This window comes from Amblyraja radiata, chromosome 10 (assembly GCF_010909765.2).
Source record: "Amblyraja radiata isolate CabotCenter1 chromosome 10, sAmbRad1.1.pri, whole genome shotgun sequence".
NCBI classification, from domain to species: Eukaryota; Metazoa; Chordata; class Chondrichthyes; order Rajiformes; family Rajidae; genus Amblyraja; species Amblyraja radiata.
The window spans coordinates 48608758-48625977 of NC_045965.1; the positions used below are offsets into that span (position 1 = coordinate 48608758).

Below are 17220 nucleotides of genomic sequence, written 5' to 3' on the forward strand. Positions count from 1 at the left end.
TACCAGAATTTTTGTACAAAAAACAAAAGAATGCGCTATGGTAGCTTCTTGACACAGACATTTATCACAGATGGGTGAGACATTAGGGAAGAGTTTATTTATTTTAGTTTTTGAATAATATAGTCTATGTAATGTTTTGAATTGGATGAGAGTATGTCGTACGTTGATCGAACATTTATGCACCTGTATGTAGTAAGTGATTATCCCAGCTCTCTTTTGAAATTTTTATAGCTAATTCTTGTTCCCAGTCTCTTCTAATTCCATCAGTTGTGGGTATTTCTATGTTTAAGATGATGTTATATAAGTACGATATTAGATTAGCTGATTCCGCCTTTGTCTTCATTGCTTCATCCAGTAAGTCTGTAGGCATATTATGATAGTCTTTTGTGTATTTTTTCAGATAATCACGAATTTGAAGATATTTAAAATATTGATTATTTTTCAAATTATATTTCAGTTGTAGTAGTTGAAATTATAGTAATTTTCCCAATTCATACAGATCTCTGAGCGTTTTGATTCCCATTCTATACCATTGTATAAATGATTTGTCTATAATTGATGGTTTAAACGATGGATTATTAACTATTGGTATTAAAAGAGATAGGTTTCTTAATTTTAGATTCTGTTTTATTTGTTTCCATGTTCTAATTGTGCTATGTATAATTGGATTTTTATTATAATTTTTGTTATTCAGATGTATTGGTGAGAGGAGAGTCGCTCCTATATTGCACGGAGAGCAGTCCTCTCTTTCCATTACAATCCAGCCCACCTGCTGGGCAGAATTGTCCAGCAGGTGAATCATATTTTTAATATTTACTGCCCAATTATAATACATAAAGTTAGGGAGCGCTAGACCACCCAACTCTTTTCGTTTATTAAGGTGTGCTCTTTGTATTCTATGGGATTTATAATCCCATATAAAATTTGTAATGTCTGAGTCCAATTTTTTGAAAAACTTTTTTGGGAGATATATAGGTATTGATTGAAATAGGTATAGGATTTGTGGTAAAAAGATAATTTTTATAGCGTTTATTCTGCCTATTAGGGACATCGGAAGTGTTTTCCAGAATTTAATCAAATTATTTAGTTTCATAAGTAAGGGATTATAATTGGCTTTAAACATATCATGGTAGTTTCTAGTAATTTCAATTCCCAAATATTTGAATTTTTCTGTGGCTATTTCTGTCGCTAATCTAACGATATTTCAAAGACGCTTCCTTGACTACGGTTTAATAACTGCGAAAAAACTGATACTTAAATTCTGGAAAAAGATAACAGTCCCCATAGTGAAGATGTGGATCACAGAAATGACCGAGACACTACATCTAGAAAAAATAAGGCACGTCTTATAACCATATAACAATTACAGCACGGAAACAGGCCATCTCGACCCTTCTAGTCCGTGCCGAACACGTATTCTCCCCTAGTCTCATATACCTGCGCTCAGACCATAACCCTCCATTCCTTTCCCGTCCATATAACTATCCAATTTATTTTTAAATGATAAAAACGAACCTGCCTCCACCACCTTCACTGGAAGCTCATTCCACACAGCCACCACTCTCTGAGTAAAGAAGTTCCCCCTCATGTTACCCCTAAACTTCTGTCCCTTAATTCTCAAGTGATGTCCCCTTGTTTGAATCTTCCCTACTCTCAGTGGGAAAAGCTTATCCACGTCAACTCTGTCTATCCCTCTCATCATTTTAAAGACCTCTATCAAGTCCCCCCTTAACCTTCTGCGCTCCAAAGAATAAAGCCCTAACTTGTTTAACCTTTCTCTGTAACTTAGTTGCTGAAACCCAGGCAACATTCTAGTAAATCTCCTCTGTACTCTCTCTATTTTGTTGACGTCCTTCCTATAATTAGGCGACCAAAATTGTACACCATACTCCAGAATTGGCCTCACCAATGCCTTGTACAATTTTAACATTACATCCCAACTTCTATACTCAATGCTCTGATTTATAAAAGCCAGCACACCAAAAGCTTTCTTTACCACCCTATCTACATGAGATTCCACTTTCAGGGAACTGTGCACAGTTATTCCAAGATCCCTCTGTTCACCTGCAATCTTCAATTCCCTACCATTTACCATGTACGTCCTATTTTGATTTGTCCTGCCAAGATGTAGCACCTCACACTTATCAGCATTAAACTCCATCTGCCATCTTTCAGCCCACTCTTCCAACTGGCATAAATCTCTCTGTAGACTTTGAAAATCTACTTCATTATCCACAACCCCACCTATCTTAATATCATCTGCATACTTACTAATCCAATTTACCACACCATCATCCAGATCATTGATGTACATGACAAACAACAGTGGACCCAACACAGATCCCTGTGACACCCCACTAGTCACTGGCCTCCAACCTGACAAACCACCATCCACCATTACTCTCTGGCATCTCCCATTCAGCCACTGTTGAATCCATCTTGCTACTCCACCATTAATACCCAACCATTGAACCTTCTTAACCAACCTTCCGTGAGGAACCTTGTCAAAGGCCTTACTGAAGTCCATATATACAACATCCACGGCTTTACCCTCATCAATTTCCCGAGTAACCTCTTCAAAAAATTCAAGAAGATTAGTCAAACATGACCTTCCAGGCACAAATCCATGTTGACTGCTCCTAATCAGACCCTGTTTATCCAGATGCTTATATATATTATCTCTAAGTATCCTTTCCATTAATTTGCCCACCACTGACGTCAAACTAACAGGTCTATAATTGCTAGGTTTACTCTTAGACCCCTTCTTAAACAATGGAACAACATGCGCAGTACGCCAATCCTCCGGCACTATTGCCGTTTCTAATGACATTTGAAATATTTCTGTCATAGCCCCTGCTATTTCTACACTAACTTCCCTCAATGTCCTAGGGAATATCCTGTCCGGACCTGGAGACTTATCCACTTTTATATTTCTCAAAAGTGTCAGTACTTCCTCTTCTTTGAATCTCATAGTTTCCATAGCTACTCTACTTGTTTCCCTTACCTCACATAATTCAATATCCTTCTCCTTGGTGAATACCGAAGAAAAGAAATTGTTCAATATCTCCCCCATTTCTTTTGGCTCTGCAGATAGCTGTCCACTCTGATTCTCTAATGGACCAATTTTATCCCTCGTTATCCTTTTGCTATTAATATAGCTGTAGAAACCCTTTGGATTTACTTTCACCTTACTTGCCAAAGCAACCTCATATCTTCTTTTAGCTTTTCTAATTTCTTTCTTAAGACTCTTTTTACATTCTTTATACTCCTCAAGCACCTCATTTACTCCACGCTGCCTATAATTATTGTAGATATCTCTCTTTTTCCGAACTAAATGTCCAATTTCCCTTGAAAACCATGGCTCTTTCCAATTTTTACTATTTCCTTTCAACCGAACAGGGACATAAAGATTCTTAAAATTTCACCTTTAAATGTCCTCCATTTCTCTTCCACATCTTTCCCATAAAACAAACTGTTCCAATTTACTCCTTTTAAATCCTTTCGCATCTCCTCAAAGTTAGCCTTTCTCCAATCAAAAATCTCAACCCTAGGTCCAGTTTTGACCCTCTCCATAATTATATTGAAACTAATGGTATTGTGATCACTGGTCCCGAACTGTTCCCAAACGCATACCTCTGCCACCTGACCCGTGTCATTTCCTAACAGGAGGTCCAGCACCGCCCCTTCTCTAGTAGGTACTTCTATGTATTGCTGTAAAAAACTATCCTGCACACATTTTACAAACTCCAACCCATCCAGCCCATTTACAGAATGCGTTTCCCAGTCTATGTGTGGAAAATTGAAATCTCCCACAATCACTACCTTGTGCTTACTACTAATATCTGCAATCTCCTTACATATTTGCTCTTCCAATTCTCGCTCCCCATTTGGCGGTCTATAATACACCCCTATAAGTGTTGCTACCCCTTTCCCATTTCTCAGTTCCACCCAAATAGCCTCCCTAGACGAGCCCTCTAATCTATCCTGCCAAAGCACTGCTGTAATATCTTCCCTGATAAGCAATGCAACACCTCCACCTCTTGCCCCTCCAATTCTATCACACCTGAAGCAACAAAATCCTGGAATATTTAGTTTCCAATCACAGCCCTCCTGCAACCATGTTTCACTGATCGCCACAACATCATACTTCCAGGTGTCAATCCAGGCTTTAAGTTCATCCACCTTTCTTACAATGCTCCTAGCATTAAAATATACACATTTAAGAAACCCACCCTCTCTTATTCTCTGTTTATTGTCTTTTTCTTCTCTCTCCCCTACATTTTGGGTCAGAGTGCTACCATTCTCTGCCTCCTGCCTCACACACTGACTGCTAGCTTTCCCAATTTGAGTCCCTCCCCCCAACCATACTAGTTTAAAGTCTCCCCAGTAGCCTTTGCAAATCTCCCCGCCAGGATATTGGTCCCCCTCGAGTTCAAGTGCAACCCATCCTTTCTGTACAGGTCGCACCTTCCCCAAAAGAGGTCCCAATGATCCAGAAACTTGAATCCATACCCACTGCACCAGTCCCTCATCCACTCATTTATCCTCCACCTCGCTCCATTCCTACTCTCACTGTCGCGTGGCACAGGCAGTAATCCTGAGATTGTTACCTTTGCAGTCCTTCTCCTTAACTCTCTACCTAACTCCCTAAATTCTTCTTTCAGGACCTCTTCTCTTTTTTAACCTATGTCGTTGGTACCTATATGTACCACAACCTCAGGCTCCTCTCCCACCCGTTTCAGGATTTCGTGGACACGTTCAGACACATCCCTGACCCTGGCACCAGGGAGGCAAACTACCATCCGGGTCTCCTGTCTGCGTCCACAGAAACGCCTATCCGACCCCCTGACTATAGAGTCCCCTATTACAATTGCCCTCCTCTTCTTTTCCTTACCCTTCTGAGCAACAGGACCGGTCTTTGTGCCAGAGGCCCGGCCGCTGTCGCTGCCCCCAGGTAGGCTGTCTCCCCCACCATTACTCAAACATGAGTACTTATTTTCAAGGTGTACAGCCACCGGGGTACTCACCAGTCCCTGCCTCTGCCCATTGCCCTTCCTAACTGTGACCCAGTTTTCTGTCTCCCGTGGTCTTGGAGTGACCACCTCCCTGTAACTCCTTTCTATGACCTCCTCCCTCTGCCTGAGCAGACAGAGGTCATCGAGTTGCTGCTCCAGGTTCCTAACACGGTCCCTTAGGGGCCCCATCTCGATGCACCTGGCGCAGATGTGGACGTCTGGAGGGCATTCAGACTCCATGACCTCCCACATCTGACATCCAGAACAGTAAACTGCCCTGGCCCTCATTCTCCCCCTTGTCCAAATACAATAAAGCCTTACCCGGGATACAAGCCAATCAGCTGCTTCCTCTAGTCCGTTCGACCAATCAGAGGCTTCCACCAGACTCCTCTGGAAGTGAGATGGGACGTTGCAGATTTGGGTAACTCACAGCTCCATGTAACTCCTCCTCGCACCAACGGCTCCCCGGGCCTCTATAGAAGCAAGCCCCGCGCTGTTTTTATACTCACAGCTCCAGGTAACTCCTCCTCGCTCCAACGGCTCCCCGGGCCTGTGTAGAAGCAAGCCCCACGCTGTTTTTGTACTCACAGCTCCAGGTAACTCTTCCTCGCTCCAACGGCTCCCCGGGCCTCTGTAGAAGCAAGCCCTGCGCTGTTTTTATACTCACAGCTCCAGGTAACTCCTCCTCGCACCAACGGCTCCCCGGGCCTGACTGACAAACCATCAATTTTCAAAAATATGGTCTCCTTTTATTGAATTTCGTCAACAACATAATGGTTGAACACAAATTCAAAACCGATGGTAGTGTTGGGTGAGCGGGCTTACGGAAGGGTAGTTATATCTCTACTTCTTTTTACCTATAGTTCTGGGTTTTTTTACCTTTTTTATTTCTTCTTTTCTTTTTTATTTCCTATCTAGTTAATAGTTTATAAAATGTTAAAATGTACGAAAATTGTATAACTGCTGTGTCGATCACTTTTTTGTACAATTGCTTCTAACAAAACTAAAAATAAACAAACAAATAAATAAATAAATGTTTTTTTTTTAAGAATGACGTGCTACCAGCCTGAAATGGGAAATACTTTTTGTATATCCGTTAATCCTTCCATCTCAAATTGTCATCATCTAACTTAGCTACACACTAGGGACAATTTAAACTTTTTTATCAAAACCAATTAGCCTACATCTTTGGAGTGTGGGAGGAAACCAGAGCACCCGGTGCTGCCCCACACATTCACAGGGAGAACGTACAGACAGAACAGTACAGAACCTATAGTCAGGATCGAACCCAGGTCTCTGGCGCTGTAAGGTTGCGTCACCATGCTGCCCGAACTGTTCAATGTTTCTTCAAATAATTTTTACAGAATAGGTAAATTAAATTGAAAAGAATGTGAAGGTTTTGCAATTCAGCTCTTCAAACTAGTATATCTCATGTATGTGAATGATAGTTCAATGAGCTGAAATTAACATTTTAGTATTCAGCGAGAGATTAAGTCAGGTCATTGTGGTTTGAGCATATCCTATAATTTACTTGCTTGGAATGTTCCCAGATTGTGGTGGAAAACCTCATTATCTTTCATGAAATTCATGAACTACCTCCATGTGCACATTATGTCTGTTGGAGGTTGATCAAATATAAAGCAGAAGCCAATAAAATGACCTTTGATTCCAGATTCCCCACACCCGTTCACATATCAATAGCTTTGGCCTTTTGAGCAGTTTCTGAACTTTTGTTTCTCGGGCCATAGTTTGCCAATGTATTCTTTTCACTGAAAGATTTTTGGACTCGCTGTGATTTCCTTTGTCCGATCGTGTAATGTAGATGTCGAGCTGCTGACTGGCAAGCAAATGGACTTCCTGAGATGGTGTGCTCCCAATCAGTTGAGCTGCTGATGTTTCCTGGATACAACATGCCAAAGCACCAACTACTGGTCAGTAAACCTTATTCCATGCAAAGCGCTGGAGTAACTCAGCAGGCCAGGCAGCATTGCTGGAGGACATGGACAGGTGACGTTTCAGGTCGGGACCCTTCTTCAGACATTAAAATCTGAAGAAGGGTCAAAACCCGAAACATCACCTATCTATGTTCTCTAGAGATGCTGCCTGACCCATTGAGTTACTCCAGCATTCATTTTTTGTGTGTAAACCCAACATAGTGTTAATACAAAAGAAAGGCCAAATTTCCTCGTGCAACCCAGGCAGTTTGTAGTATTTAATAGTCTGATGATGGTTGTTGGGAAGAAGCTGTTCCTGAACCTGGATGTTACCATTTTCAAACTATTCTATCAACTTCCCAATGGCAGGAGTGAAATGACAGCATGGCCAGGGTGGTGTGGGTCCTTAATGGTATTGGCTGCCTTTTGGAGACAGCACCTCTTATTGATCCCTTCGATGGTGAGGAAGTCGGTACCCGTGATGGGACGGGGCAGTGTTCACCACTTTTTGCAATCTCCTTTGTTCCTGGGTGTTCAAGTTGCTGAACTAGGCTGTGATGTAAGCAGTCAGTGATTTATCTACTGTCCAGCTCTAGAAGTTCAAGAGAGTATTCGTCGATATACCGATTCTTCTTCATTTTCTAAGGATGTGGCTTTCTTTATAATTGATAGGCTTTCTTTATAATTGCATCAATGAGCTGTTCCTGAACCTGGTGGTGTTGGACTGTGGACGTCTGTTCCTCCTACCCAGTGGCAGCAGTGAGAAGGGGGCAAGGCCTAGATGCTGTCTCTCTGGGGCAGGGCCTATGCGGGTGCTTTTGATGTTGGGTGGGTTGTTCCCGTGATGGACCAGGCTGAATCCACCCCTCTCTGCAGCCTCTTGCATTCCTAAAGTCCAAAGAATGGTCCCAACCCAAAATGTCACTTGTCCATTTCCCTCCACAGATGCTGCTTGACCCATGAAGTCCCTCCAGCAGATTGTTTTTTGCTTGCTCAAATAAATGATAACCATGAATCCTTGAGACGTCAGACAACATCTTCATTACAGGTGAGTTCCCCATAACTGATCCAGTTCCCTCCGATTCTAATAGATTTAACATATCAAGGAAGCCGGACGAACAAAATGTGATGCAGATATCACTTTAAAAATATTTCTTTAAATTGTACAAAGTCTATGTACAAAGTTTCTTTCGCTTCATCAGCGAAATAAATAACAAGTAATATTGGGGATATCCTTCTGCAATCACATGTACATTGGAGTTGAATATCTTCCTCAGTCACTTGTGTTACTCATTTGACATAGTAGAAAGTAGAACCAAATATGACTGTCTCTATAATTCAAATCTTGTAAGTGGATTATCATGCACTGTGATACTGCACATTTTTCTTTTGTCGCTGTGACCTCAAAAACATTTCTAAATTAATGCATTGTTAAGGAATGTATTGATATTTTACAGCTGTAGGCAGCAGGTGTTTTCGTTGACTGCAGAAGGACACACAAGGCAACTGTGAAGACTCGACGTGGTGAGTGGCAAGCTGCTGACGCGTAGGTCCGTCACTTTATATTTCTGCTGCTTCTGAGAGGTGAGGGTGCGTCACATCAAGTGTGTGCAGAGCTCTCTCCTGGGAACCTGTGTCTGTGACTGCGCAGAGTATTGGGCGCGTTGAGGCCTTGCACGGAAGCCCCGGGTGGGCAAAGAAAGTCGCACACTAACCTTGCCCATGAGTCCATCCCTTGGCCATTTCCAGCCCCATCTGGTGAAAGGCCTGCTGTTCCTATTTGGCCCCGTTAGCCATTTCAGCACCTAATACAGCAGTGGAAACGAGTCGTCTTCAACCCAAAAACGCTGCCTAAGAAGGCGCATTGAATTGCCTGCAGTATTTATGTGCGCTGTCCGTGAGCTGGGGTTATGTGTTTGCACGGACCCGAATTTGGTATCTGATCATGAATAGCTGCCAGGAGTGAATGGTGCACCCAGCAGCTGGAAGCATTTAACCTTGAAGCAGATTTGGGTAAATTAAACTATACACGTGAATCTGATAAGGAAGCAGCATTAGGGTGAAATAGAAGTCAGCAACATGTACTATTTGCCAGCAATTTTTTAATCACTTGTTGACATTTATTGTTCTTGTAATTTCTGCTCTGCTCCACCCTAGACTCCTGCCCCCTCTCTTCCGCCAATAACTCCTCCCCAACCAGAATAGTTTCCTTCAATTGACTCGGGTAATAGAATGCCTGCTAAAAATAGATTCATCTGATAACAACCAGAGTCAGAACAGAGCCACTTCCATTGTGCGCAGGATTCAGTTCATACAACAGGCGGCTTCTGCAGGTAATGCACAAGGGCTTATTATCCGTGGTGATATGGACTGTCCTGACTGTAATTGCAAAGATCTCCTGGGCCGAAGAGCAGTGCTGAGGGAAAGCTACACCGATGGTGGGTGCTGCCCTTCCGAGGAGATATTAGAGCAAATCTGCCACTTGGAAGGATGCAGAGTTGTGAAGATCCTTGAGGCATCATTCGAAAGAGATGCAGAGGAGCTTCTCTTGGAGTCTGGCCCCAACGTGTATCCTTCAACCAGCATTAGTAATGTGGATTGTCTTGCTATGTGCCACATTGCTGTTCTCTGTTTTCTGTTTTTTCTACATTACAACTATGATTGTACATAAAATTACATCCTTGATTGCGAATTGCTTAGAGATATTTTGTGGAAATTAAGGGAGATGGGATAAATGCATTATAATATTTTTTTTAATGCAGGAATTTGCAGAGAAACTTGACAGTAATTTCATATCCAGAGAACTTGCATTGAAAGCTTTCAACTGGAGTGACTAAGTGCAGGTAAGATCAAAAGTGCAGAAAAAGACTGTTTAAATGAGAGAGCTATTTACATTTACCCCAAGCTATTTTTTAGTTGATTTAAGCAGGTGGGTTTTAATAGAGCTTCAACTGGTAACATTCCTTTGTAACACATTTGACCTGCGAGAAGTATTGCTCTTCGAACTCTGACCCATCCATATCCTCTATAACCTCAGGAGGTGAACAGAAGCAATGGGGAATGATTTAGGCATGTTTTAATTGTCCGAATTCTAGAAAGAGAAATGTTTGTGGTGTCACTTTTTTAATTTGCTTTATCCACTTCCAACAACAATAGGAGGAGGACACTCAGCCCATCAGTCCCATGTTGATTCCCAGCAGTGCAATCCTATCAGTTCCTTTTCCATCTCCCGACTTCCTCGTAGCCTGAAATTTATCTTGCATCCTCATCAACTCCCCTTCCATTCTTTTGCTGTTTACCTGCACTAAAGTATAATTTACCATCACCCATTAATCCACAAGTCATATCTTTGGGATGTAGGAGAAACCACCACAAAGAAGAAGAATGACACTCGGTCATGGGAAGATGATACAAACTTAATATGGCCATAGTCTGATCTGTTGAACGCAGGTCCCTGTAGTTGGGGAGGCAGGAGCACTAACCGCTGCATCATGTGCCACTCTGCTTGATATATGATTTTGCAAGTGTTTATGGACTAAAGATTGCCATTACATTGCCATTTGCACGTTCTCCTTGTGACTGGGTTCCATCCGGATGCTCCAGTTTACTCCCACGTCACAAAGACTTGTGAGTAGTAGGTTAGTTGGCCTCTATAAATTGCCCTCTAGTGTGGAGGGTGTGGATTAGACATTGGGATAACACGGCACAAGTGTGAACGGGTGATTGATGGTCAGCATGGCCTTGGTTGGACAAAGGTGTATGAAGGAACTGCAGTTGCTGTTTACACTAAAGATAGACACAATATGCTGGAGTCTGAAGAAGGGTCTCGACCCGAAACGTCACCCATTCCTTCTCTCCAGAGATGGTGCCTGTCCCGCTGAGTTACTCCAGCATTTTGTGTCCATCGTTGGTTGGATAAAGGGTCTGTTTCCATAGTGTATCTCTGAACACTTACCTCGATAACCATTTATTTCATTTAGAAGCTTGGGTTAATGCTTCAACTAGAACGTCACGTAAATGTTTCATGCATTTGTCCAATGCGATTAATCCAGAGATCACCACATGATTTTATCTTGTTTTGGTAATTTTTTTTCCCACTAAGGCCCAGAAATTGAGGTTCTTTTTGTTTATGAATGACAATGTTAAATTGGAATTTGGACAATTTACTTCAGCCAGGGCAAAAGATAGTAAAAACCAACAGAATCCAGGTGCTTAAAGGGCAGCTGGTCGTCTAATGCTTAGCTAAAGTTACATTTTAATTAATTCTTCTAAAACTAGAGGAATCAAATTTGAATCTTTGAGTCTGATAAAGTTGGTGAGGGCGAGTGCAGCTCCACCTAGTGGAATTAGTGGATGAGAGGCACCTTCATTCGCGTAGATAATTTAAAAAACCATGATGATCGAATTTTGGCTGGCGAGAATACTGAAGAATGTGGAGGCCAAGTGGGTGGGTGGATTTGGGATGTAGAAACAAGGAACTGCAGATAATAGAAAAGAGGAATTGGAGATGCTGAATTGCCAAGACACACAATGTTGAGATAACTCAGCGGGTCAGGCAGCATCCCTGGAGAAAATGGATAGGGGATGTTTCGGGTCGGGACCCTTCAGTATGACGTTGGGTGACGTTTCGGGCCGGGGACCTCCTTCAGTCTGAAGAAGGGTGCACAACACATCCATGTTCTCCAGCGATGCTGCGTGACCCGCTGAGTTACTCCAGCATTTTATGTCTCTTTTTTTTGGATGGAATCGGAATCCTATTGAATGATGGAACAGCTGCCAACAGTTAAGTGACCTTGTCCTGTTTTCCAAAAAGGAAGGCGCGAAGGTTCCGACATGTACTGTCAAATGCTGGCCCAGTGCCTGAATGGTGACACCATTCAACTGAGCAAGCTCCAGCTTTTCTTGCCAGCCTTCCCTAGCGTAAAGCTGAAGAGCAGGACGGCGGGATCATCCCGTCCCTCCGTACAGCACATCCGTGCACCACCACCAAAAGTCACTACACTCCGGCCTGCTGTGCTTGCCTGCTGTTATAAAGTAATTCACCTTCTGTCGGCTCCATTAGTAATTCCTGCATTTGAGGGAGTTTGGTGCAGGCTGAATGTGCTGCAATGTTTGCTGAATGGCCAGGAAATGTGAAGTTCCTGTTTTTTTAACTTCTTGGAAGAGGGTTTCGTCGCAGAAGCCAGTTGAACTAATGTTGCACATCTCGTGCTGAATGGGGACACTCCTTTTGTCCACTCAGCGCCCTCCCCCATACTCACTGCTACCTAGACTAACTACTTTCTTTCTTGATTCTGATGTAACGTATCGCTTTATAATTATCACATGTCCCAAGATACATACAATGCCAGTAGACTATGCTGTATATGACTACAAAAAGATGAAGGGGAAAAAAATGCAAAATATAGTGTAGAAACAAGGAACTGCAGATGCTGGAATCTTCAGGAAAACAGGAGTAAGCCATTTAGAACGGCGATGAGGAAACACTTTTTATCACAGAGAGTGGTGAGTCTGTGGAATTCTCTGCCACAGAGGGCAGTGGAGGCATGTTCTCTGGATGCTTTCAAGAGAGAGCTAGATAGGGCTCTTAAAGATAGCGGAGTCAGGGGATATGGGGAGAAGGTAGGAACAGGGTACTGAGGGGGATGATCAGCCATGATCACATTGAATGGCGGTGCTGGCTCGAAGGGCCGAATGGCCTACTCCTGCACCTATTGCCTATTGTCTATTGTCTATTGTCTATTGAGGAAAACACAGAATGCTGGAGTAACTCAACGAGTCAGGCAGCAACTCTGGAGAACATGGGTAGGTGACACTCCAGCACTTTGTGTCTATGTTTGTAAACCAGCATCTGCAGTTCCTTGTTTCGACAAGGTGGTACAAGGATAGGGCATACAAATTGACAAGGACTCTCGTTATTGCTCAACTTTAGTTCATTTTCATTCATCGTTTACTGCCTATCCCTAACTGCCCTTGTGAAGGTTATGGTGACATGCTGCATCATTTCTCATTACCATATGTTCTTATACCAATGAGTGGCGACGTGTCGGGTAGGGACCCTTGGCTGAAGAAAATGCAGATTTTTTTAAAAAGTACAAGGGCAGCAAAAAGGTAGAGTGGAATGTCAGGATACATCATTAGCATATGAGAGGTCTGATTATAGCAGGAAGAAGCTGTTCTTGAATCAGGTTACATGTACTTTCAACCTTTAGTATCTGGCTCGACGGGAAAGGGGTGAAGGGAAAATGATCAAGGTGCGAGTGGTCACTAATTATGTTGGTTGCTTTCCCGAGGGAGTGTGAAGTGTTGATAGGGGGATGGGGTGGCAGCTAGCTTGCATGATCAACTGCGCTGTTTCCACCACTCTACAATCTCTTGCGATCTTGAGCGGAGGAGATGCCATACCAAGCTGTGATGCATCGCGATAGGATGCTTTCTGCGGTGCATCTGTAGAAATTGGTACGAGTCATTTGGAGATGTGTAAATCTATTGAGAATATGGATTTACAATGTAATGGCGCCACAGAAGGCTGAGGAGGGCAAGTCATGGGATATGTTTAAGGCTGAGATGGATAGATTCTTGATTAGCACGGGTATCAGAGGTTCTGGGGAGAAGGCATGAGAATGGGAATAGGAGGGAGAGATAGATCAGCCATGATTGAATGGTGGAGTAGACTTGATGGGCCGAATGGCCCAATTCTGCTCCTATCACATTTGACCTTATGATCACTGGCATCAAGGAGATATCAGATCTGTATTATCTAACTTAAATAAATATAAGGAATTGTGAAAATCAGAAATACACTAGATAATTAAAATTGAGATGTCTTGGGTTTGATGTGCCATTAAAATGAGTTCAGTAGAAGTAAATGATTAGCTTTAACTTGTTTGTATCTATTAGGCTCAATGGAAGGTGCAACTTTAGAGGAACCTGGAGATGTTGACTCTCCTGTCAAGGAGCCAAATAACAGTGCCCCTACTCGGAAATATGCGGACGGTGGCTACGGATGGGTAATTCTAGCCTCCTGCTTCGTTATAACTGGCCTGACGGCAAGCTTTGTGAGATCGTTTGGGATTTTTTTCCTCGATGTCCAGAATTACTTCGACACAATTGCCTTTAAGGTTTCGTGGATCAGTGCGATCACAGTGGCTGCGTTTCATTTTGGCTGTAAGTGTCAGTTTCTGGTCTCGGTCATGTAACTGTGCAGATGCTGCGTTCCCTCTGAGTTCTGAGCCACTCACACGTCATTGAGTTCCTGTGAAAACAGCATTTTTATTTTAGTGGGGGGGTGTCACATTTCGAGTATCATGTTCAGTTTTGGGAACCATGTTATTGGAAAGATGTTGTCAAGCTGGAAATGGTGCAGAGAAGATATTGTGAGGATGTTGCCAGGACTCGAGGGCCTGAGCTATAGGGGGAGGTTGAGTAGGCTGGGACTCTATTCCCTGGAGCACAGGAGGATGAGGGGTGATCTTATAGAGGTGTACAAAATCGTGAGAGGAACAGATTGGGTAAACGCAGAGTCTCTGGCCCAGAGTGGGGAATAGAGAACCAGAAGACATAGGTTTAAGGTTAGGGGGAAAAGATTTAATAGGAACCTGAGGGGTAACATTTTACACAAAGGGTGGTGGGTGTATGGAAGGAGCTGCCGGAGGAGGTAGTTGAGGCAGAGATTATTGCGACGTTTAAGAAACATTTAGACAGGTACGTGAATGGAATGGGTATAGAGGGAAATGGGCCACAGGTGGAACAAGTTGGTCGGTGTGGGCAGGTTGGGCTGATGGGCCTGGTTCCATGCTGTATGACTCCGACTCTTATAGCTTGTGCCTGTATGGCACCGGCGATGTGGCGACTCTTGCGTACTACCTTGGTGTAACCTACTTTTCTTGCACTCTTGTACAAGTATGGTTGTGCCTGTGTACCTTAAGAGCTTTGCTGACTGAACTGTATGTAAAAAACGGAATTTCACTGTACCTATGTACATGTGATAATACAGCACCGTTGAACCATAGGTTTGTGAACCAGCTGGAACTAAACGGCAGCCAGCTGTGCCTATGGCAACGATAGCTGGTTGTCGCAGTTCCCTGCAAGCTGAGAGCCGAGCTGGTCAGAGCATTGGACCCCCTGGTCCGCTACTGCAATCTCATCTGGCCCTCCGTTCCACACCAGGGAGAGTTAGCATTGGGACGGTGATGATATTTCATCCACAGACTCAAACAAATAGCAGATGCAGGGAAGTGCTTGTGTTTTTAAGATGCCTTTGACTGCCAGAGACTTTTCAATACCTGTGACCAAGACCTGTGATACATAGAAATATAGAAACATAGAAATTAGGTGCAGGAGTAGGCCATTCGGCCCTTCGAGCCTGCACCGCCATTCAATATGATCATGGCTGATCATCCAACTCAGTATCCCGTACCTGCCTTCTCTCCATACCCTCTGATCCCCTTAGCCACAAGGGCCACATCTAACTCCCTCTTAAATATAGCCAATGAACTGGCCTCGACTACCCTCTGTGGCAGGGAGTTCCAGAGATTCACCACTCTCTGTGTGAAAAAAGTTCTTCTCATCTCGGTTTTAAAGGATTTCCCCCTTATCCTTAAGCTGTGACCCCTTGTCCTGGACTTCCCCAACATCGGGAGCAATCTTCCTGCATCTAGCCTGTCCAACCCCTTAAGAATTTTGTAAGTTTCTATAAGATCCCCTCTCAATCTCCTAAATTCTAGAGAGTATAAACCAAGTCTATCCAGTCTTTCTTCATAAGACAGTCCTGACATCCCAGGAATCAGTCTGGTGAACCTTCTCTGCACTCCCTCTATGGCAATAATGTCCTTCCTCAGATTTGGAGACCAAAACTGTACGCAATACTCCAGGTGTGGTCTCACCAAGACCCTGTACAACTGCAGTAGAACCTCCCTGCTCCTATACTCAAATCCTTTTGCTATGAAAGCTAACATACCATTCGCTTTCTTCACTGCCTGCTGCACCTGCATGCCCACTTTCAATGACTGGTGTACCATGACACCCAGGTCTCGCTGCATCTCCCCTTTTCCTAGTCGGCCACCATTTAGATAATAGTCTGCTTTCCTGTTTTTGCCACCAAAATGGATAACCTCACATTTATCCACATTATACTGCATCTGCCAAACATTTGCCCACTCACCCAGCCTATCCAAGTCACCTTGCAGTCTCCTAGCATCCTCCTCACAGCTAACACTGCCCCCCAGCTTAGTGTCATCCGCAAACTTGGAGATATTGCCTTCAATTCCCTCATCCAGATCATTAATATATATTGTAAATAGCTGGGGTCCCAGCACTGAGCCTTGCGGTACCCCACTAGTCACTGCCTGCCATTGTGAAAAGGACCCGTTTACTCCTACTCTTTGCTTCCTGTTTGCCAGCCAGTTCTCTATCCACATCAATACTGAACCCCCAATGCCGTGTGCTTTAAGTTTGTAAACTAATCTCTTATGTGGGACCTTGTCGAAAGCCTTCTGGAAGTCCAGATACACCACATCCACTGGTTCTCCCCTATCCACGCTACTAGTTACATCCTCGAAAAATTCTATAAGATTCGTCAGACATGATTTACCTTTTGTAAATCCATGCTGACTTTGTCCAATGATTTCACCACTTTCCAAATGTGCTGCTATCCCATCTTTAATAACTGACTCTAGCAGTTTCCCCACTACCGATGTTAGACTAACTGGTCTGTAATTCCCCGTTTTCTCTCTCCCTCCCTTCTTAAAAAGTGGGGTTACGTTTGCTACCCGCCAATCCTCAGGAACTACTCCAGAATCTAAAGAGTTTTGAAAGATTATTACTAATGCATCCACTATTTCTGGAGCTACTTCCTTAAGTACTCTGGGATGCAGCCTATCTGGCCCTGGGGATTTATCGGCCTTTAATCCATTTAATTTACCCAACACCACTTCCCGACTAACCTGGATTTCACTCAATTCCTCCAACTCCTTTGACCCGCGGTCCCCTGCTATTTCCGGCAGGTTATTTATGTCTTCCTTAGTGCAGACGGAACCAAAGTAGTTATTCAATTGGTCCGCCATATCCTTGTTCCCCATGATCAACTCACCTGTTTCTGACTGCAAGGGACCTACATTTGTTTTAACTAATCTCTTTCTTTTCACATATCTATAAAAACTTTTGCAGTCAGTTTTTATGTTCCCTGCTAGTTTTCTTTCATAATCTATTTTTCCTTTCCTAATTAAGCCCTTTGTCCTCCTCTGCTGGTCTCTGAATTTCTCCCAGTCCTC

The 17220-nt window shown here is 43.3% G+C and overlaps 1 protein-coding gene across 6 annotated transcripts in view; it reads left to right on the forward strand.

The window, feature by feature from the left end:
* Window positions 1-17220, forward strand: part of LOC116977897 (monocarboxylate transporter 13-like) — a 37940-nt gene that overhangs the window by 11912 nt on the left and 8808 nt on the right. The window contains exons 2-6 of one of the 6 annotated variants that reach the window (XM_033028762.1): window positions 6838-6946; window positions 7895-7997; window positions 8407-8473; window positions 9712-9792; window positions 13850-14116. In XM_033028762.1, coding sequence (XP_032884653.1) covers window positions 13855-14116 — 262 coding nt within the window. In that variant the 5' untranslated portion in view covers window positions 6838-6946; window positions 7895-7997; window positions 8407-8473; window positions 9712-9792; window positions 13850-13854. Of the gene's footprint in view, window positions 1-6837; window positions 6947-7894; window positions 7998-8406; window positions 8500-8527; window positions 9283-9711; window positions 9793-13849; window positions 14117-17220 lie in introns of those variants that run through there. The other 5 variants (XM_033028763.1, XM_033028761.1, XM_033028764.1 and 2 more) reach the window with 5 other exon arrangements.